The sequence below is a fragment of the Podarcis vaucheri genome, assembly GCF_965113315.1.
Source record: "Podarcis vaucheri genome assembly, chromosome: 7".
NCBI lineage: Eukaryota > Metazoa > Chordata > Lepidosauria > Squamata > Lacertidae > Podarcis > Podarcis vaucheri.
Genome location: NC_138765.1, coordinates 518,169 through 540,200, shown reverse-complemented (window position 1 = coordinate 540,200; position 22,032 = coordinate 518,169). Strand labels below are relative to the sequence as shown.

General features: G+C 47.7%; 1 protein-coding gene across 1 annotated transcript in view; it reads left to right on the top strand.

Moving 5' to 3' along the window:
- Positions 1–21,466, top strand: part of LOC309536890 (maestro heat-like repeat-containing protein family member 7) — a 36,912-nt gene extending 15,446 nt beyond the window's left edge. Inside the window, exons 4-10 of the mRNA XM_082231278.1 lie at positions 3,893–3,966; positions 4,059–4,194; positions 4,937–5,032; positions 5,862–5,966; positions 18,435–18,570; positions 19,430–19,551; positions 20,619–21,466. Of these exons, the coding sequence (XP_082087404.1) occupies positions 3,893–3,966; positions 4,059–4,194; positions 4,937–5,032; positions 5,862–5,966; positions 18,435–18,570; positions 19,430–19,551; positions 20,619–20,810 (861 nt within the window). The 3' untranslated portion in view covers positions 20,811–21,466. The remainder of the gene's footprint in view (positions 1–3,892; positions 3,967–4,058; positions 4,195–4,936; positions 5,033–5,861; positions 5,967–18,434; positions 18,571–19,429; positions 19,552–20,618) is intronic.
- Positions 21,467–22,032: the final 566 nt, after the last annotated feature.

Below are 22,032 nucleotides of genomic sequence, written 5' to 3'. Positions count from 1 at the left end.
GCTCCAGCAGTCCTGTCTCTGTGGCTCCAGATGCTAGATCTGATCTGATCCCTTGGCTCAGTCAGTCAGTCAAACGGAATCGTTAGAAACCATTGGTCATCCCCAGAGTACATGCAATACAAAAGTACACTGGCCCATGTTTTTAGGTTGGTTGTCAGATGGTTGGTTGGCATTTCCTCAATAGTGGAAGCTAATGGGGGACCCCAAGGGTCATCTAGTCCAACCCGCTCCAATGCAGGAATCTCAGCTCAAGCATCCCTGAGAGATGGCCATCCAACCTCCAACGGAGAGTCCACAACCTCCCAAGGGAGAGTGTTGTGCTGTCAGAAAGCTTTGAATGAAGAACCTCTTAGAGTTTGGAAGAGGGGACACCACTCCAACTGAGGGGAGGGAGCAGAAACCAAGAGAGAAGGCAGTCGGCAGGCTGGGAGAGGCAGAGAGAAAGAGGGGAGAGGTTTCAGCTGCATCCCGGGGCAGGGCAGCTGCCAAATTTGCTCTCGTGCAAGGGTTCTTCTGCTTACGGGAGTGCCTGCTGGCCCCATTCAACTATGTTCTAGAGTAGACCCATTGAATTTAATGAAGATGACTAAGTTAGGCCCATTCATTTCAACAGGTCTACTTGAAGCAAAGCATAGTTGAGTGTCACTCTCTGTGTTCACCTCCATATATTTGTCAATTAAGCAAATTATTACAAAGGCATAGTAACTGCGTGCGGATCTAACAGTTCCATAACCTGAGGGGGCCTTGGGGTCATGTGCCCCCGACTCTCCAATTCTCCAACCCAGCTGGAAGGGGATCAGAACCTTTTCCTTCCACTTTCAGTTAACTTCCCTCAAGCTTCCGGTCTCCTTTTTGCAACTGTGCTAGAGGAGAAGGGAGCAGGAGCCGATGAGTCCAAGGCTCATTCACACAATAATAAACCATAGTTTATCACAGAGGTAACCAAAATGGTGCCCTTCAGATGCTACAGACTGCAACTCCCATCCCTCCTGACCACTGGCCATGCTGGCTGAGGCTGATGGGAGCTAGAGGCCAACCTATGTTGATGCCCTCTGAACTCTCTTGTGCTCTGCCATCCAAGAGAAATGAAACCCAGGAGTGTGGTACCCCTGGATTTTTGCTGTGAGTTGGGAAATGACCAAGGAAATTTCCCAACCCTCACTATGGAGAAGATGAGCAGATCCACCCAGTTCATTTTAATTTTAAAAAAGCAGCTCCCATGGAAAAGAGCACCAGTGGCCAGTCTACCCTACACTGTCCTGTACTTTCTCCCTGGTTGACTGACCAAACCCAAAGAGAACACCTTCATGGTTCCTCGTCATCCTGGGAAAAAATTGACCAGTGGGGTGTCACAGGGTTCTGTCCTGGGCCCGTTGTTGTTCCACGTTTTTTAAAAAATAAATGACTTGGATGAAGGAATTGAGGGGATGCTCATCAAATTTGCAGATGACGCCAAACTGGGAAGGGTAGCCAATGCCACAGAAGACAGAATCGGGATTCAAGATAACCTTAACAGATTGGAGAACTGGGCCCAAACTAACAAAATGAAATTCAGTAGGGTCAAATGTCAGGCTCTACATTTAGGCAGGAAGAACCCGATGCACATATATAGGATGGGGGAGCCCTGGCTTGCCAGCAGTTTGAGTTTCCTGGAGGAAAAAAAAATACAAAATTTGTAAGTCTGCACAACAACTTGTTGTTGTTGCTTAGTCGTTTAGTCGTGTCCGCCTCTTCGTGACCCCCTGGACCAGAGCACGCCAGGCACTCCTGTCTTCCACTGCCTCCCGCAGCTTGGTCAAACTCATGGCTGGTAGCTTCGAGAACACTGTCCAGCCATCTCGTCCTCTGCCGTCCCCTTCTCCTTGTGCCCTCCACCTTTCGCACAACAACTTACTGACTACTAATATTTTCCCAGCTGCTAAAAGGTCCCAACTAAATGGTGATTTGTCTCCAATTGCACTTAAGGTTCCCAAACTCACTTTCCCCATTCTTTCCCTCCAGAATACTAGCGAGACCAATGCCAGTATCACCGCCATCCTTTGCTGCGGGCAAATGGCATTTGGGGCACGGCAGGATGAGCTCCCCCTTTTCATAGACCTAATAACACAGGAGCTCCTCTTCCAATTCCAGAACAGCAGGAAGGTATGGCTCTGATTATCACACGGACTCCTGTTGTTTGTTCTCTCAGCTATACCATACTTTTCCGTGTATAAGACAAGGTGTTTTTTATTATTATTAAAAAATGATGTTTAAAAATGAGGGTCATCTTATACACAGATAGTGCATAGGGGGGACATGGGTTTGGTTGCCGCTGCAAGCCGGAGATAGTCAGTGGCTATTGTGCGTGTTATTGGTGGCTGCGGCAAGGGGTGGTGTTGACTGGCTGTCACTGCGGAAATTGGGAAGGCGATTGGCAGTTTCTGCCGGCGAGGGACAGACAATAGGTGGGTTTTGTGACGTGTGTAAGTGGCAGCATAGGTCCAGCGGGTGAGCAATTTTTGGAATCCCCTCCACCCAAATAGCTGAACAACTGTGGGTAATCCTCCCTTCCAAAAGCTCAGCAACTCTGGGCAATCCCCCCCCCATTTTCTTAATTGGGAGTCCCCCCTAATAGGGGGTGTCTTATACATGAAAAAATACGGTACATCCTGCCTTTCTCCTGTCATATTACTCCAGGAGGTGTGCAACCATTTCCCCCGTGGTCACCATCCAGGCACTGAGCAGACCTTGCACCACATTGCCTTCAGACTGTGCCCTAGGGCAGGGTCTTTGGCTTCATCCACCGAAGGCTGGTAGACTGGGGTGTATACTGGCTCCACCCTTAGGACCAGATGGGGCATTACAGTGGTACCTTGGTTCTCAAACTTGATCCATTCTGAAACCAAAGTGTTCCAAACCAAGGCACGCTTTCCCATAGAAAGTAATGCAAAATGGATTAATTCTTTCCAGACTTTTTTAAAAGAAACCCTAAAACAGCAATTCAACATGAATTTAACTATCTAACAAGACCATTTCTGGGTTAGGGTTAGGGTAAGGATTAGAATTAGGGTTAGGGTCAGTGTGGCTTTATGTTTCCCTGTGATTTTGATTGAAACTCAATTTTATAAAATCCCTTCTCCTTTCAGAACGAGGATTTGAAGAAGAGCTTTATGAAGGCAGCAACTCTAATAACCCAGGCGCTTGTGCAATCGACTGTGGGACATGTCACCTTCCCCCACAAAGAGGAGCTCACCTTCTGCATCATAGTGAGTAGAAAGAAAAAGAAAAAAAGAGGGGGAATCTCCTGGGGTTTCTTTTCAGAGCATTTTTTCTTAGAAATAGCTGTGTAGGTCTAGCTCTGGGTTGCATGTTCTGACCATCTGGCCCCAAACCATTTCTGGGTGGTCACATTCTGCTCCAGCTGAAGTTTCCAAACCCTCTTGAAAGGCAGCCCTCCATTGTGGCAACCTCAGCAGGCTGTCACCAGCGCCTAAGGAAAAGAGGCTAGGTTCTCCCCGGAGGAGAGGGCTGTCGAGGGCTCCCAGCCATGATTGCTATGTTCGACCTCCACAGAGGAAGGAAGCCATGTTTCTGCATATAGTTGCTGGAAGCCGCAGGCGGGGAGAGGGCTCTTGGGCTCATGGTCTGCTCCCTGGACTAGATGGGCCCTTGGCCTGGTCCCGAAGGCTGGTCTTCTGCTCTTCTTATGGGGTAGAGCTCTGCCCAGGAGAAAAAGGGGTCTTATTCCCAGATCCAGGAAGCCCACTCTTCTCCTCTAGGAGGACCCACTTGCCAATTGCAAAGAAGTTGTCAAGTGGGCTGGATAGAGAGCACACCTCAGGGCTTGGTGTGGTGGCGGCGGCAGGGATGGCGCCTCCAGGTCCCTGACATGCTGTGTGCTTCCCCACCACAGGAGGTTATCAAAGAGGAGCCAGTGGCATCACTCACCATCCTGCACCAGGCAATGGAAAACATCACTCGCCTGACGTAAGTACGGCCAGGCACAGTACATATTTCTTCACCAGGTTTATGGACTGCTGGGTGCTGATCCTTTCCTCTCCCCTTCTTTCTCTTCTCAGTGCCTTGAGACCATGCATACACCCCCTGCTCCGGGCTCAGCTGATCAAAAACACCATCCGGAAGGTCTTCCAATTGCCATCCTTTCAGGTTACGAAGATCAAAGCTGGGAGCTCTGTGCCACCAACCCAGAGCCAGGTGACTGGACCTTCTGCTTCTGGAGGAAAATGGGGTTGCCAGGTTAAAGGATTTGAGGGCAAAGAGTCTGAGCTGTGTAAGCCGCAAAGAATGCTGCCTGAGACACTTGACCCATCACAATGATGTAACAGCCAGAGACTTGGGGTGTATATTTTTGATTTTAATCATGTTTCCATATTTATTGCATTTCACCTTTGCTAGAATGCATCCACGTATGATTCCTGCATGCCTGCATTTTGTGACTCTCATGCCTCCCTCCTACGCTGCATTTAATTTAATTTAATTTAATTTGTTTGCTTGTTTGTTTATATGCTGCCCATCTGACTGGGTTACTCTAGCCACTCTGGGCGGCTTCCAACAAATTAAAACACAGCCAGACGTCAAATATTAAAAACTTCCCTATGCAGGGCTGCCTTCAGATGTCTTCAGACGGAAGTATAATGATGTATCTCTCTGACATCTGATAGGAGGGTGTTCCACGGGGTGGGCCCCACCACCAAGGCGGCCCTCTGCCTTGGAACACCCCAAGGAAGTTGAGCCCAGTGTGGAGTCCTGTATCTTTATATCGCATGACCTGTAACCTTACATACATCAAGAAACGTTTGATGTTTATGACTCTTTGTGTGCCGTGCTTGAACCCCTGCATAAGCTTTGTTACAAATTTGGGCTAGAAGGCTCCAGAGCATATGGGATTTCCATGGGGGTCTTCAGCTTCTAAGTGCTTTTGCTTCTCTCCTTCCAGGACTGTTATCAGCCGACTGTCTACATCTGGCTCAACATGCTCACCAGCTTGCTGTCGGAGGCCCCCTCTCTGGAGACGCTGCAGGAGATATTAGTGGTAAGGGAGCCCCCAAGGTGTCAGAGCAGGGGGAAGCAGCAGCTCCCATGCCGGAGGACAGACCCTCTTGAAATGATTGCACGGGGGGCATCTGTGGCCAACTCGCTGGTTGTGGGTGCTGATGGTCAAGTGGGCCTCTGTTCTGCTAGCAATGCTTGTGCAAGGCACACAAGATATGTCCTCTGCTGATGGCGTATGGGGAAGGGCCGTGGCTCGGGACAGAGCATCTGTCTTGCATGCCCAAGGTCCCCGGTTCAGTCCTCAGCATCTCCAGGTGGGGCTGGGAAAAGGCTCTCTGCCTGAAAGCCCAAAGGGCCAACTGCCAGTCCTCATTACCTGTGGATCAATGGCTGGGCTTAGTCTAAGGATGCTTCCTGCATTCCATTGCTATGGCTGTGGTGAGGTGTATGTTGTATTGTTGCAATTATCACACACACAAACACACAAATGACAGATTGCAGGGCGGTTCACAACATAAAAATACAAAATCAGAACAGAAAATGCATAATAAAACAAAAGCAACCCAAGAGCCAATTAATATCTAATTCTACTAATGCTTTTTTTTAAACGGCTTCTTTTTTCTGTGTCTTTAGTTGTTCTTGTTTTGTTTGTAAGCTGCCTCGAGTCCCTGTCTGGGAAAGAGGTGGGGTATTATTATTATTATTATTATTATTATTATTATTAATAATAATAAACAAATTGCAGCAAACTTTCTCCTTTACAAAACAACCCCTTTTTGCAATTTGTCCCCTCTATGAAGCTTTGTGAATTTGCAAACCTGGATTAAGGGTTGTCCTTCCATGTGATGACGATGATTTCTCTCTCACAGCACACAAATGGCTGGATTGACTCCACAAAAATCAGTGAGAGGCAAAGAGCAGTCAAGACCACCAACGTACTCATAAAATATGCCTCCGAGCATTTGGACTTTGATGTGAGTGACCAAGGCTTAATGCTGCAATTTCAAATCATATTGCGTTGGAAAGTTCAGGTGTGACCTAGATGAAAGCTGTATGGCATGGCCATCCCAGGGAAAGGTGCCAGCCAGTGCTATTTTTCTAGAAAAAGAGGTGCCAGGACTCACCATGAACTCACCTCCCTCCTTCTCTTATAATGGCAAGAGTGCCCACCTGAGAGGTGGCAGTGTTAGCTATTTGCAGTCTAGTAGCACGGCAGAGAGCTTGCTGGGGAGACCATGCATTAAAGAGGGACTCAAAAATAACTTAAACAAGGTTTTAATAACAAAAACAAAAACTCCTAAATACACCAACAACAAACCAGACCCAACCACCAACCCATCCCCCAGGGTAACGGAAGAGCTAGGTGCTGCTCCTTATATACTACACCCAAATGCTGACACAGCTTAATCAATACAACTCAGCACCTGCTATGTTTCACAGCTGTAAAGCTGGGTCTCGTTATTTTGCTCTGGCCCTTGCTCTGGCCCCTTAAAGACATACACAACTGGTGGAACAATGATGAACCTTTACATTTAAAGAAACCATTCAACATTTCCCCTGCGGTTCATCATTGTGGAACAAAATCGTAAAGCATATTTTGTACATGTCTTTCATGAGTAACCTTTGGAAGTGCTTTAGTAAAAATGTCTGCAATTTGATTGTCACCTGGAACATATTGAAATACAATCATTTCGTCAGCAATTAGTTTCTTTACAAACTGTAAACGTAACCTTAAGACTCTAGTGCGCTGCGTATTGGTCTCTGAACACAGGATAGCAAGTCCGCTCTGGGAATCAAGGTAAACTCTTACTGGTAGTGTTACTTTCATCTGTAGGTCTGCAAATACTTGCAGATACCATTCCACATCATGAGTGGCCTGAACGCATGCACATAATTCACTCTCTGTTGTGGAGAGACAAATAATGGTTTGTGTCTGGGACTTCCATTCAAATGGACAACCGTTATAACAAAACACCATACCAGACACATCCCTGCAATTATTTTGTTCCACTGCATGAGATGCATCTCAGAAAATTTCAAAACCTTTGTCAATACATGATGTAAACTGCAACCTATAATGTTTGGTATGTTTAAGGTACATTACCACTCTCTTAAGAGCAGAGAAACATTGCGTAGTGGGCTTTCCCACAAATTTTGCCAGAAAGTGAAAGGCATAAGTTATATCTGGTCTTGAGATTCTTTGAATGAAATTTAGCTTGCCTATAGCAGAACGATACAAAGTTTTGTTAGGAAATGGCTTATCTTCACCTGTAAAGGTGAAACCACACACCATAGGCGTATCCTTCCCATTTGCATTTTCTTAAACCCATTTTGAATCAATGTCTCATATCTGGGGTTTGTGGTACAAGAGACCAGGTGTTATGCTCTTCTAAAGAAGCTATCTCAGAGTTGATAGCTTTATACCAATTTACAACTTGGTGCTTAGGTAAATTCTGAACATCATTGTAGCTTTTTGGCTCAAAAACCGCCTTATTGGCATACACAGTATTTAAATGTTCATCTGCAATGGATGTGCAGTCCTTTTGCAAAATGTCCCTGCTTATTGCAGAACCAATAACGCTTTGCAGCTTTAAATGCAGCCGTATCACCACAAGTTTGCATATGGCGTTTCTCATTCTTTCTGGAAACAGGAGTGCTTATGGCACAAGCCTCCCTTCTATCCAACTCGCCCATTAATCTTGCCGTTACCCCTTCCACAGTTAATTGTGCTGGTGGAACGGCAGATATCTGGCTAGCTACACCATCAAAGTCCTCATTAAGGGAACAAAGAATGATAAAAACATACTGAATATCAGGTATCTCCATGTCCCTTCGAATTAATTTGCAGCATATTGCCTCCAGACATCTCAAGTGTGCTGCCAAATCACCACCAGGCTGCAACTTGGTCTGGTACAGCTGCTTGAAAAACATCAATGCAGACGCTGACTCTTTTCTAATATGCACTGCTGCAAGACTGTCCCACATTTCTTTGGCAGTTTTCTTATTTCTTATATAGACTACTTGCTGGTTGCTAACTGCCAAATTAATTATTGCCCTGGCTTTTGCATCTCCTTTCAACCAAGCATTAGTTACAGGGTCAGGAGGGTCATCAGTTACATAGGTCCATACTTCTCTTTTTTTAAAAAAGTAATATTTATTAAAGTTTCAAAAGGTACAAAAAACAAAACAAAAAGACAAAGAAAAACACAAAAAATTCCACCTTTAAAATCTCATTTTCAATAACTTCTTTTCACGACTTCCCCTCACCTCCCCTTCTTGTATTCCAGATCCAATTATTTGTTCAATAAGTTTTTATCCCTAATGTCTTAACTTTAATTTGTTAATGTGTTTATTTGTATTAGATTTTAACCCTTAATTCATTATTATATTTAGTTCAGTTTATAAATCAACTTTTAATTTATATACCTTAATCATATGTAAAAAACTTTTTCTAAGGTTGACCCTATTTCCCTTCCACGAATTCCCCATTCTTATAATGATAAACAACATGAAATTTGACACAGCATAAAAAAGATCAGGCCCCCTTTGGATTTCCAAACCCCACCCTTCTCTCCCCGGTTTCAATCCCAAACCGTAGTCCATTTAGAAGGAGCAAAAAGGGTTTTCGAAGAAGGAGTAAAAAGGGTTTTCGTGTGTGTGTGTGTGTGTTTCTTTGTGGCTGATTAGCTGTTTTCCCTGTGTAAAGGTCAGAGGGGGCAGGGTTTCTGTTGAGGCAGGGGATTAGCTGTGGGAGGAGCTTATCAGAGTTTGTAGGGCAGCAGTTGAAGAAGGAGCAAAAAAGGGTTTTCTTGTGTGTGTGTGTTTCTTTCTGGCTGATTAGCTGTTTTCCCTGTGTAAAGGTCAGAGGGGGCAGAGTTTCTGTTGAGGCAGGGGATTAGCTGTGGGAGGAGCTTATCAGAGTTTGTAGGGCAGCGGCGCGCGCCTAGCGGCCCATCTTTTAGATTTAGGGGAGCTAGTCTCAAACGTTTGTTGGGGGAGACCTAGGGTTTTTTTTTTGTGGGGGAAGTTATTTGTCTTGTCTTCAAGCTTTTTATGATGGAGGACCTCTGTAGCCAACCCCAACGACACGATCTCATGATGGAAGGGGAGGGAACAGCTGCAGTCGCCTGCGATTCCTGCGCAATGTTTGCCATCTTGCCAAAGGTTGCAGGCAGCTTTACCTGCAGCAATTGCATGTTGATTGCCCTCTTAAAAGACAAAGTCCAGCAACTGGAGGAACGTGAAGCTACGCTCCAAAGAATTAGAGAGCTGGAGCTCTTCTTGGAAGCAACAGAGCACACCGTCCCCACCAAGGAGGAGACAGGGGACTCCCCTGAGAAGGAGGCTTGTTCACCAACACAGGAGCCAGATATATGGAGAAATGTGACTCAAAGAAGTAGGAGGCCCAGGGTTCACTCTGATTCTTTAGAAATACACAATCGCTTTGAGGTCCTCTCTCCTAGCATGGAAGATGAAGAGCAGACACCATTTGAGGATCTCTCCCTCATTACAGTCGATCAGGTATATGAAGACGAGCAGCAAAGTCAGTCCTCAGGGAATGTGCAGGCAACCTTGGAACGGACAGCTCACGGAAGAACCCCGACCAAACCCAAGAGGAGGCGTGTAGTGGTGATAGGGGATTCCCTACTGAGGGGAACAGAAGCAGTGATCTGTGGGCCTGACAAGATGTCTCGGGAAGTGTGCTGTCTCCCCGGGGCTAAGATCCAAGATGTAACTGAACGACTGCAAGGAATCATAAAACCCACTGACGAATACCCCTTCCTCTTGGTTCATGTGGGAACCAATGACACTGCAAGCAATAGCCTCCAGAAGATCAAAAGAGACTACGAGGCTCTCGGCAGGAAATTGAAGCAACTAAATGCACAAATTGTCATCTCGTCTGTCCTCCCAGTTGAACGACGTGGCCCAGGGAGAGAGGGGAAAATAGTGGAAGTGAACAGCTGGCTTCGCAAATGGTGTAAACAGGAACGGTTTGGATTCTTAGATCACGGACTGCAGTTTCTTGAAGATGGACTTCTGGCAAGTGATGGGCTGCACCTCACAACGGTTGGGAGAAATGTTTTTGCCAAAAATCTCAAAAACCTCATCAGGAGGGCTTTAAACTGACTAATGTGGGGGAGGGAGACAGTGCTCCTGAAGGTAGGAGTCTATCAATTAATGAAGATGATCATCCAAATGTCATAGACCAAATGGAGCAAACAGCACGCGGACCTAGTGGTGGGAGGAAAAAATCCTTAAATAAGAGACACGGGGGAATGATTAATGGACTTCAATGTCTGTACACTAATGCGCAAAGCATGGGAAATAAACAAGATGAGCTTGAGCTCTTGGTACAGCAAACTAAATATGACATAATAGGCATCACTGAAACCTGGTGGGATAAGTCCCACGATTGGAATGTAATAATGGGGGGATACAATCTATTTCAGAGAAACAGACCAGACAAGAAAGGAGGAGGAGTGGCGTTATATGTCAGGGATGTGTATACCTGTGAAGAGATCCAAGATTTAGAACCTTAAAGCCAAAGTGAGAGCATTTGGGTCAAAATTAAGGGAGAGAAGAATAACAGAGACCTCATTGTGGGAGTTTACTATAGATCCCCAAGCCAAACGGAGGACATAGATGATGCCTTCCTGGAACAGATGGCCAAGCATGCAAAAGGAAGGGAGATAGTAGTAATGGGGGACTTCAATTACCCGGATATTTGTTGGACGTCAAACTCAGCCAAGAGCATAAGGTCAAACAGATTCCTCACTGGCCTTGCAGACAACTTCATTGTCCAGAAAGTGGGAGAAGCAACAAGAGGAACAGCCATTTTAGATCTGGTCCTAACCAATGTTGATGACCTGGTTAGTGGGGTAGATGTGGAAGGATCATTAGGCGCGAGTGATCATGCTCTTCTGAAGTTTACTATACAGCGGAAAGGAGCAGCCAAGCATACTAGGACTCAATTTCTTGACTTTAAGAAAGCCGACTTCATAAAACTTAGGGAAGTGCTGGGTGAGATCCCATGGACAACAATACTAAAAGGAAAGGGAGTTCATGATGGCTGGGAGTTTGTTAAGAGGGAGATAGTAAAAGCACAACGACAGGCAATACCAATGAGACGGAAACATGGAAGGTGCCTAAAGAAGCCAGGGTGGCTATCTAAAGAACTTTTAACCGAATTAAGATTAAAAAAGGATGTGTACAAAAAATGGAAAAGGGGGGAAACCACCAAAGAGGAATTCAAACAAATAGCCAGCACGTGTAGACACAAAGCCAGAAAAGCTAAAGCACAAAATGAACTCAGGCTTGCTAGAGAGGTTAAAAGCAACAAAAAAGGCTTTTATGGGTATGTTCGTAGCAAAAGGAAGAACAAAGAAACAGTGGGGTCACTCAGAGGAGAAGATGGTGAAATGCAAACAGGGGACACAGAAAGGGCTGAACTACTCAATGCCTTCTTTGCCTCAGTCTTCTCCGATAAAGAAAACAATGCCCGACCTGAAGAATTTGGAGCAAATGATTCAGCAAAGGAAACACAAGAATACTTGGCTAGTTTAGATGTATTCAAGTCTCCAGGGCCAGATGAACTGCACCCAAGAGTATTAAAAGAACTGGCAGATGTGATCTCAGAACCACTGGTAGTCATCTTTGAGAATTCCTGGAGAACAGGCGAAGTCCCGGCAGACTGGAGGAGGGCAAATGTTGTCCCTATTTTCAAAAAGGGGAAAAGAGAGGACCCAAATAAATACCGCCCAGTCAGTCTGACATCAATACCAGGGAAGATTCTGGAACAGATCATTAAGCAAACAGTCTGTGAGCACCTAGAAAGGAATGCTGTGATCACCAATAGTCAGCATGGATTTCTGAAAAATAAGTCATGTCAGACTAACCTGATCTCGTTTTTTGACAGAATTACAAGCCTGGTAGATGAAGGGAACGCAGTGGATGTAGCCTACCTTGATTTCAGCAAGGCATTTGACAAGGTGCCCCATGATATTCTTGTAAAGAAGCTGGTAAAATGTGGTCTTGACTATGCTACCACTCAGTGGATTTGTAACTGGCTGACTGACCGAACCCAAAGGGTGCTCATCAATGGTTCCTCTTCATCCTGGAGAAGAGTGACTAGTGGGGTGCCACAGGGTTCTGTCTTGGGCCCGGTCTTATTCAACATCTTTATCAACGACTTGGATGATGGACTCAAGGGCATCCTGATCAAATTTGCAGATGACACCAAACTGGGAGGGGTGGCTAACACCCCAGAGGACAGGATCATACTTCAAAACGACCTTGACAGATTAGAGAACTGGGCAAAAACAAACAAGATGAATTTTAACAGGGAGAAATGTAAAGTATTGCACTTGGGCAAAAAAAATGAGAGGCACAAATACAAGATGGGGGACACCTGGCTTGAGAGCAGTACATGTGAAAAGGATCTAGGAGTCTTGGTTGACCACAGGCTTGACATGAGCCAACAGTGTGACGCGGCAGCTAAAAAAGCCAATGCAATTCTGGGCTGCATCAATAGGAGTATAGCATCTAGATCAAGGGAAGTAATAGTGCCACTGTATTCTGCTCTGGTAAGACCTCACCTGGAGTACTGTGTCCAGTTCTGGGCACCACAGTTCAAGAAGGACACTGACAAACTGGAACGTGTCCAGAGGAGGGCAACCAAAATGGTCCAAGGCCTGGAAACGATGCCTTATGAGGAACGGCTAAGGGAGCTGGGCATGTTTAGCCTGGAGAAGAGGAGGTTAAGGGGTGATATGATAGCCATGTTCAAATATATAAAAGGATGTCACATAGAGGAGGGAGAAAGGTTGTTTTCTGCTGCTCCAGAGAAGCGGACACGGAGCAATGGATCCAAACTACAAGAAAGAAGATTCCACCTAAACATTAGGAAGAACTTCCTGACAGTAAGAGCTGTTCGACAGTGGAATTTGCTGCCAAGGAGTGTGGTGGAGTCTCCTACTTTGGAGGTCTTTAAGCAGAGGCTTGACAACCATATGTCAGGAGTGCTCTGATGGTGTTTCCTGCTTGGCAGGGGGTTGGACTCGATGGCCCTTGTGGTCTCTTCCAACTCTATGATTCTATGTGTCAGGGGTTCAGGAGCAGAGACGCAGAGAAGGGAGGAAGCAGAGAGCGAGGGGGAGGAATCCGAAGGGAAAATGAGTGATGATGACGACCCGAGATCTCCAAGCCTAAGCAGTGAGTCAGAGGACTCCCAAAAGGGAGCCCCAGTGAGCAGAGCAAGGGGGGGATCCGGGGGGACACCCCAGGAGGAAGGGAACAGAGGAGATTCAGAGAGTAGCAGCTGCACGACGCACCCACGGCCGGGCACTTTGGCACGGAAAAAACGGTGGAATTAGTCGCAAGGGACTTTTGGTGGCCCAGACTGAGAGGGGAAGTCGCGGACTACGTTGCGAGGTGCGACACCTGCCAGAGGGCCAAACCGGTGCACAAACCACCGGCGGGACTGCTGGAACCGCTGCAAACGCCGTTTGAACCGTGGGAGAGAGTGGCCCTGGACTTTGTTACGGATCTACCCAGCTCGAGAGGCAAGACAGCTGTACTAGTGGTGGTGGACTTGTTCACCAAGATGGCACATTTCATTCCGTGTGCGAAGGTGGCCACGGCGGAACAAACTGCCAAACTGTTCATAGATCACGTGTTCAAAGTGCATGGTCTGCCGCGGTCTATCCTGTCCGACCGCGGGCGCCAGTTCGTCTCGAATTTCTGGCAGAAGCTGATGAGTTTTCTAAATGTCAAGGTCGATCTGGCATCAGCAAGACACCCGCAGACCAACGGGCAGGCAGAGAGGGTCAATGCCATCATGCAGCAGTACCTGAGATGCTATGCCAATCAACAACCTGCGACCTGGGTGGATTACCTGCCGCTCGCCGAGTTCGCTTACAACAACACGAAGCACGTGTCCACAGGGGTGACGCCGTTCTTCGCCAACAATGGGAGGAATCCCAGAACCTTCCCGGGACGGGAGAGAGTGGGGGACGGAGAACCACAGACGGCGGACGCGTTCGCGTCAGAGTTGCAGGCGGTACACGATCAACTCAGACGGCAGCTGGAGCTGGCTAAGCACGCCTACAAGGTGCAAGCTGACAAGCACAGGCGGGTTGGCGAAGAGATCCAAGTGGGAGACTGGGTCTGGTTGGCAGCCCACGCAGTGCCGACCAGGTCACTAGCCAAGAAGAAGTTGGGGCACAAGCAAATTGGTCCGTACCAAGTCGAAGCACAGATCAACCCGGTAGCCTTCCGACTGGCGCTGCCGGAGGGTTCCAGAATGCATCCGGTGTTCCACAGGTCGGTGCTCACTCCCTACAAGGCACCTCACAGATTCCAGGAGCCAGGGACGGCACCGAGTCCGTTCCGGGAGCGGACGGGGACGCGAGGGGTGACGCAGCAAGACCCCATCAACGAGGTCACGGAGATTTTGGACTCCAGATGGGGGGAAGAGGGAGTCGAATACCTCCTAGCCAGAGAGGGCACCCGGGCCAGCGCCAATAGCTGGGTGCCAGACTACGCTTTGGAGGAACCCCTGCTCAAGGACGAGTTTCATGCCCTTTTCCCACACAGACCCATGCCAGCGAGCTTCTTCGACGACTGGCTGTTCACGCCCACACTTTCTTCCAGCACGTTCCATGGATTCGACTCGGACGGGGAACCCGCACTGAGCACCCGTTCCCCAGAAGGATCGCCGGCGGGTTCGGCGTCAGACACCTCGTATTGGTGGGACGATCGACCGGAGGAGCAATGGCGCCGGAAGTGGCTGGAGATGCCAGGTCGAGCGACCGACGCAGAGACTGACATGGACGTGTTCGGGGAGGACCTTGGGTTCGAGCACGGCGGTACAGAGATGGAAGCGGAACAGGTCAACGTCGGCGACCGCGAGGAGGAAGACTCGGAGGTCTTCAGTTGGCGGCCAACCACGGGGAGCGAACTGTATCCAGCATTCCCTCCCGTGATGATGGAGCACCCAGCACCCACACCTGAAAGCGGGGAGGGGGGAAGGGGGGGCTTCGAGGGGGGATGGATGTCAGGGGTTCAGGAGCAGAGACGCAGAGAAGGGAGGAAGCAGAGAGCGAGGGGGAGGAATCCGAAGGGAAAATGAGTGATGATGACGACCCGAGATCTCCAAGCCTAAGCAGTGAGTCAGAGGACTCCCAAAAGGGAGCCCCAGTGAGCAGAGCAAGGGGGGGATCCGGGGGGACACCCCAGGAGGAAGGGAACAGAGGAGATTCAGAGAGTAGCAGCTGGAAGTCGGGACCCACGCTCATAACTGAGGGCGGCAGCAGCTGGAAGTCGGGACCCACGCTCAAGACTGAGAGCAGCAGGGAGGAAGGTAGCCAGGCATCGGGTTCCGGAGGCTGTCAGCAGGAGGGAGGGCACGAGTCAGGGGTGGTCACGCCCTCCTCAGAGAGCGAGGCAACGGTTAAGAGGAAAGTAGAGAGTTGGGCGCGCGCGCCAAGTTCAAATGCAGCGGAAGCTGGAGCAGTAAGCAGCCCGGAGAGTGAGCCAGGTCCTAAAGCCCGCCGCAAGGAGGCAGAAGGATCAGGGGGGTCAGCGTCAGAGGAGAGTAGAAGGGAGGAGGCCCAGGGGGGCAGAAGGACCCAGAGACGTAGGGAGAGGCGAAGGAGGTGGAGCAAGGCTAGGGTATTAAGCTGGTGTGCAAGAGGCGGGGACTCAGACGGGTCTTCGCCGACCTAGGGCAGAAGGTGTAGAGCTGCACGCTGCAGTTCGGAAATGAAACCTGTAACTTAATAAAGACTCTTATAAAGTGAACGCTGGCGGACTTGGTCCTATGTGAGCTGGGACTGGGTGGCAGCTCTGACACTATGATTCTATGATTCTATGATTCTATGATTCTATGATTCTATGATTCTATGATTCTATGATTCTAGTCCATCTATTTAGGCTGGTGACCTTACGTCCGAGGCTCTCAAATCTCTCTCAGTCCCTTTCAGCCGGCTTCTTTGAAAGTCCCTTATGATTGACACCCAAACTCGAAGGGGCACTCTCTCTATAATGTCCATGATCCTTCCAGCCAAGCCTACTTGTTTAAAGGTGGAGCTCAAGCTCTGTTTCTTAAATCCAAATATCCCAAAGACTCCAGCTTCCACCTTGGTTGAGCTTGTAGCCATCTTGACAGGCCTCCGGCTATCGTTTACCTTCTGTGACATTTCGGCTGCCCCTCCTTTCTGCTCCTCCTGTTCAGCAAGTATCTTTTCCTCCTCTTCAGTCTTTGGTTTCTTTTCTTGTCCAGCTGCCTGTGTTTTGAACATCAAGTCATTTTCCAGCTCAGAAGGTATATTTACTGTTGACTTCGGTTTTGTAGGACTTGTAGACAAAACATGGCCTTGCTCATACATCTTTCGCAGCTTTCCCATGAGAAAGACGACCTCATCCAGATCTGCCAGAATTTTCCGACCTATTTCCATTCTTGTAATGTCCGTGAATCCCCTCTAGAGGGATTCTGGTTACTTAGTATTCCTTTCACTTCCAATCCAAGAGTCAAATTTATTTGTATCAATCTTTCTTTACTTTCAATACCTTGTAACGATATGACCGGCTAAACCAAAACTTTCAGTTTTTTTCGACTTTGACAGCTAATTTGACAGCTGTCAAAATCTTCTGTAAACCCTCAGCAGGCTCCTTTCACGGGTTACTCCCAGTCTCGGGAAAAGTGGCACTTAATCAAAGCAAATAAACTCTTGTCCTCCAGCACAGTAACTTAGACTTTTAAATCCGTGGAAATTAATAACTTTTATCCAATCAGGAAAAAAACACAGCTCTTCTCTCAACCTTAGTTGGCAAATCCTTGCTTTAAACTGTTTACAATGGGGGGGGGAGACGGACTTCCTCTTTGCACCTCCCCCGCTCGTGCCAGATCCACAAAAAAAGAATAATTTTAGTCCAATTTCCAAATTACTCACGGGTTGTTGTTCTTGATTTTGAGTCCAAATTTTTTAAAGGAAGATGTCAGCGCTCTCCGACAAATGGCATGCAGCTTCGCTCGGCAGGGGAAGCAGTAGACTCACAGCACCGCGCCACTCCCCGTCCCCCGTTCCGTAGCCTTTAAAAAGGCTCCTTCGCGGGTTGGGAGGGCGCTAACGGTGCCCGCCGAGTCACCATGTCCACGGGCATCCGCGCCCGTGGTTTTTAAGGGTCCCCGCGTTGCTGGCGCGGCAAGACCCAGCCCCTGTCGAGCAGATTCCCTCCGGAGCTCGGAGGGAATCCGCCATTAGCCAATTGCGCTAACCCGGAAGTCCATAGGTCAATACTTCTCTAGAGGTCAAAAGCGCCTCCACCCGAAAAGACCATAAACTATAGTTCTCATCTGTTAACTGTGGGAACACCAGAGCCTTCTCGGCTTCTGGAACCCGGTCAACCATTCTGGAACTCTTCCAGACCCACAGAAACTACACTAACAGGAGAAGGAGTTTTCAAACCTTTCTCAGAGTCCAAAAATATGCAGTCATCCACTCAGCAGCTGGGCCCATAACCAAAGATGTTAGCTATTTGCAGTATAGTAGCACTGCAGAGAGCTTGCTGGGGAGACCATGCATTAAAAAGGGACTCAAAAATAACTTAAACAAGGTTTTAATAACAAAAACAAAAACTCCTTATACACTAAATACATCATCATCATCAACAAAACAACAACAACAACAACAACAACAACAACAACAACAACAACATCTTTATTGTCATTGCCCCCTCTCGGGGACAACGAAATTACTTGGCTGCTCCATCCACCCAGGTAGGGCACTCCACACAAAATCAAAACAACTATAAAAACACTAATTAAAACAATACAGTATAATACAGCAAGGAAGATTAGATGACTTTCAAAGTCCAGGCTTCCCATTCAGGGCCGAGATCGCTCTGGGGAAGAAGCTGTTCTTAAGACGGCTCGTTCTTGTCTTCATTGTCCTGTATCTCCGTCCCGACGGCAGGAGCTCGAAGAGACAGTGACCAGGATGCGATGGATCTTTTACTATGTCCAGTGCCTTCCTATGGCACCTTGTGGCATAAATCTGCTCTAAGGTGGAGAGTGGGCAGCCAACAATGCTCTCTGCTGCCTTAACAACTCTGCACAACCCCAACCTGTCCCGGGTAGTACAGCTTCCGTACCACACACATAAGCCATAAGTGAGCACGCTCTCAATGGCACAGTGATAGAAGGCAAGCAGCAGTTTCTGCGGAAGATGGTTTTTCCTTAGAATTCTCAAAAAGTACAGTCTCTGCTGTGCCTTCTTCACAAGCCCCCTTGTGTTGACACTCCAGGACAGATCAACAACAAACCAGACCCAACCACCAACCCATCCCCCAGGGTAATGGGAGAGCTAGGTGCTAGGTTTTCTCTTGCTGGGCTCTGTGGGACGAGGGCTGACTGTGCATCTCTCTCTCTCTCCACCTCCTAGGTATCCCAGGATTTCCCCCTTCTTGGGAGGCTGGTGGCGCTCTTGTCCCTTCACCTCACAGACAACGTGAAGGAGATTGGCCTGCAGTCAGCGGAGGCCTTGTACCATCTCCATTACATCATGATATCCAAAATGGGTGAGGGCGATGCTGGGAAATGGCTTGTTTCTTGTAAGCCGCAGGGTGGGAGGTCTGTAGCCCTCCAGAGGCTGCTCCAACTCCCATCATCCCTGAGTGTTGCCCATGCTGGCTGCTGCTGGGGTTGATCAGGGAGTTCAGGAGGGCCAGAATTCGTGCCAGCACTGGCCTAACGCCAACACCCTGTTGGCCAGAGACGAGAGGGCAGTCTTGGGGGAGGGATTCACTGCTGAAGAACATCAGAAAAGCCTTCTGGCCCAGCCCAGTCCAGCATCCTGTTCCCACAGGGGTTGACCAGATGCCTGTGGGAATCCAGCAAGCAGAATTCAAGCTCTTTCTACTCCTGCCTCTGACCATGGAGGCAGAGCATAGCCATCCTGGCTAATAGCCATGGGTAGCCTTCTCTTCCATGAATTTGCCTCATCTTCTTTGAAAGCCATCTTGGTCCGTGGCCATCAGTGCCTCCTGTGGCAGGGAGTTCCAGAGTTTAGCTGTGCACTGCAAGAAGAAGGACCATCCTGAAACTTCAGTTTCATTGGAGGTCCAGTTGTTCTCATGTTCTGACGGTGAGAGAGAAAGCTTTCTCTCTCCACTTTCTCCATGCCATACATTGTGTCTCCTCTTCCTCGCCGTTTTTCTAAATGGACCCCCCCCCCCAAATGCTGCAACCAGCTCCACAAGCACCCCAGTCCTTTTGGTTGTCCCCTTCTGAACCTTTTTCCCAGTTCTGAATTATAATTTTTGAGGTGAAATCAATAATTGTTTTTGTTGGTCCCAGTGGGAAAACTGGAGGTTTTGAGCAGGGAGCACTAATGCTGGTTTCTTTTGCATGCATATTCCAAAACCCAACGCTGCTTAGGTAAGGAACTGGAGAAGAGGGGGAATAAAAATAAGAAAGGCAACATGGTCAGATGGGTCCGAGAAGACTTCTTCATCCCTGGGCCCTCCCTCTTCCACTTCAACATCGCAAAAGTGGCCAAGGTAGGGGTGGCTTTTTGTACTCTTTATTGCTAAGACCGCAGCCACTCCCAGTTAGCAAAGATTTGCTCATTCGGGCCATTGGGGCCCTGCCCCACCAACTTCAGCCTGCCCTCAGGCAGCCCACGCCTTCTAGGGATGAGGGAGAGATTCAGAGCAGTTCACACTGGAAGCCAAACTATCAAATTGAGGCTTTCAGAAACAATAGGAGAACTGAAACACAACCCGCCTTTGAAATTCACATGTCCTTGAATTTCGCAATGCCAAACAGTGTGTAAAAAAATACATGCGTGAGCTATTAGTGTAAATAACATTCAGAAATGCATTGTATTAGAATCAATTGCTCAAAGACAAGTGCCCGGTAGCCTGAACTGCATGCAGAATTCTACTTCTTGACATTCTGCCAGGTGCTGGGAGACCTGGGGTTCAGATCCCCCCTCAGCCCTGAAACTCACCAGTCAGTCCCAGTCTCTCAGTCTAACCTGCCTCGTGAGACTAAAACGGGGAGGAGAGAGAACCATGCAGGGGCTCCTCAGGGCGGAAAAAGAATAGGAAAAGTTGACTCATTCGGAGCATCTTTCACGAGGCACGGCCAAGCCAATGAACTATGCCAACCTTGTGGTGGGTGTTTTTGTTGTATATTAAGAACTAAGCACACAGCCGGCAGGTTCCCACCCAGTCTGTTTGGCATTGGTTATATAACGGATAGCCACTATTATTCACCCTCTCTGTTCCTGCGAGAATTTTTTTTAAATTTTCTAGTCTGATTTTAGATTGAACCTCTTCATGTTCCAATGTCATAACCAATTTAAGATGTGGATCGAAAATAGCAAGGCGTCACCTGACTTTTAGTTTTGTTTGTTGTAAAATCTTTCAGCTACTTAAATAAACACATAAATAGAATCACTGAATTGTAGAGTTGGAAGGGACGCGGGGGTCACTTAGTTCAACCCTCTCAAGGCAGAGTGGAGATGTCTTTCACTTGGTTTGTGAAGGCACCCTTGGACTACTGAAACGTGGTCAGAGTGTGGAGCAGAAGAAAACTCCCTCTTCTTTCTTCTTTGTGCCAGGCTTTTGGGGAGCACCTCACGCCCAGCCAGATCAACGAAGTCGTGTTGAAGGCGATTGACAACCTGACAGTGGAAGACAGAGCCGTCTCTCAGGCTGCAGGAAAGCTCCTAAGGTCCTTTCTTGAGCAATGTGGGATGGAGATGGAAAACGTAAGGCTCAAAACGGAGGCAGGGGGAGCGGGTTTCTTCTAAATTAAACATTCTCTTCGGACTTAGAATTAGCTTCTTTCTGGGAAGTAAGAAGGCATTGTGTGGGAAGTAAGAAGAGCCAGTGTGGTGTAGTGGTTAAGAGCGGTAGTCTCGTAATCTGGGGAACCGGGTTTGCTTCCCCGCTCCTCCACATGCAGCTGCTGGGTGACCTTGGGCCAGTCACACTTCTCTGAAGTCTCTCAGCCCCACTCACCTCACAGAGTGTTTGTTGTGGGGGAGGAAGGGAAAGGAGAATGTTAGCCGCTTTGAGACTCCTTCGGGTAGTGATAAAGCGGGATATCAAATCCAAACTCTTCTTCTTCTTCAATTTCCGTGTCTGTGGCTCGCGCCTCTGTTTCCATCCTGCTGCAGTTCAGCTTCCAAAAATCAAACACCCTGTTTTTCATCTCGCTGTCTGCTTTGGCAGTATTTTAATTACATTATTCCACCCTGTTCATTTCAGTGCAAAGGAAACACAATATGGACAACACTAAGGTCAATTAATAAAACTTTGCTATGATCAAAATGATACCCTCCCAAAACTAACCTACCTATTCCAAACCCTCCCAATCTGGATTCCCCCAACACAACTCCGCAGAGGGCAGAGAAAACTACACTCTTTTATCTTCTCACATAAAAAAACAAAAATAAGCCCCAAATACCTGACCTCCCCACCTCAGAAGGAGGATGGGGAATCCCCAACATGGAAGCATATTACATTGCCAGCCAAATACTCCATATAATCCCATATATACTAGAAGATGAGCGTAGTATGGGACCCACCCCACTCTCACATGAAAACAAAGATCACCACAGCCAATCACAAACAAACAACTACACCCTAGGCCAACCCCAACCTCTCTCACCACCAAAGGAACACAAGTGGAGAAACCATTTACATAGTTTTCTGAATCGAACCAGTCAATGTCAAGAATAGATCAAATATGGGTTACGAATGAACTGACTCCAAGAATACTACAAGTTGAAATACAATCTAAAGTAATCTCAGATCATAATCCAATAAAATTGGAACTAAAAGGCTTTAAAGAAAGAACATTTAGATGGAAAATTAAGGGTTATCTTTTGGATGACCAGAAAATTGTAGGAAAAGCACAAAAGAAACTAACTGAATACTTTGTTGAGAATTGCAACAAGGGTACAAAGATGAGCGTAGTATGGGACGCAAGCAAGGCTGTGATGCGAGGTTTTTTTATCCAGCAGAATT